This window comes from Geospiza fortis, unplaced genomic scaffold (genome assembly GCF_000277835.1).
Source record: "Geospiza fortis unplaced genomic scaffold, GeoFor_1.0 scaffold14, whole genome shotgun sequence".
NCBI lineage: Eukaryota > Metazoa > Chordata > Aves > Passeriformes > Thraupidae > Geospiza > Geospiza fortis.
Window position 1 is genome coordinate 393,322 of NW_005054512.1, and position 708 is coordinate 394,029.

A 708-nucleotide genomic window follows, 5' to 3' on the forward strand; every position below is an offset into this window, starting at 1 on the left:
GGAGGTCGGGTGGGTGCGGGGGAGCGGGAGGGAGCCGGGGAGGGTGGGCGAGGCTGTGCCGCGGGAGATGACCCCTGATGTCCCGCTCCTCCCTTCCAGCCGCCTGGATGAAGGAGAAGGCTGCCCCGGGAGATGTCAGATACTGCGGTGAGTTCTGCTTCGGGCAGGTCCGGGGTGCCTGAGGGGTCCCTCCCTGCTTAATTGCGATTACCCGGGGCACTGGAGCCGCTGCTGCTGTGGGGTCTGTGCGGGTCACTCCCTCTGCCCCAGAGCAGCCCCAGGGCTCTCTGCAAAACCCAGCGAAGGGGAAAAGGCTCCATCCCCTCCCTGGCCCTGTCCCACGCCCCTGCACCCCTGCGGGCTGCACAGGGACAGCACCGAGCAGCTCTCCCTCCTCCAAGACAGGGAGGGGAAAGCAAATCTTCCATACCCAGAGCCGGGCTGAGCCCCGGGGTCCCTCTGGCGTCGATGGTTCCCTGATGAGGACTCGAGCAGCTCCCTGGGGTGGTGCACAGTCCCTTCCCTTCTCTCACCCGTCCCTTCCCGTGGCAGGAGGTGACACGGGCTGGGCTGACAGCGAGGTGGACTCGTCCTGTGCCGGCCAACCCATCCACCTCTGGCAGTTCCTCAAGGAGCTGCTGCTGAAGCCGCACAACTACGGCCGCTTCATCCGCTGGCTCAACCAGGACAAAGGGGGGGGGAGCACCC

General features: G+C 66.9%; 1 protein-coding gene across 1 annotated transcript in view; it reads left to right on the forward strand.

Moving 5' to 3' along the window:
* Positions 1 to 708, forward strand: part of SPDEF (SAM pointed domain containing ETS transcription factor) — a 3,566-nt gene that overhangs the window by 583 nt on the left and 2,275 nt on the right. Inside the window, 3 exon segments of the mRNA XM_031063547.1 lie at positions 1 to 90; positions 92 to 147; positions 556 to 702. The exon segment at positions 1 to 90 is cut by the window's left edge and continues 64 nt beyond it. Coding sequence (XP_030919407.1) covers positions 1 to 90; positions 92 to 147; positions 556 to 702 — 293 coding nt within the window.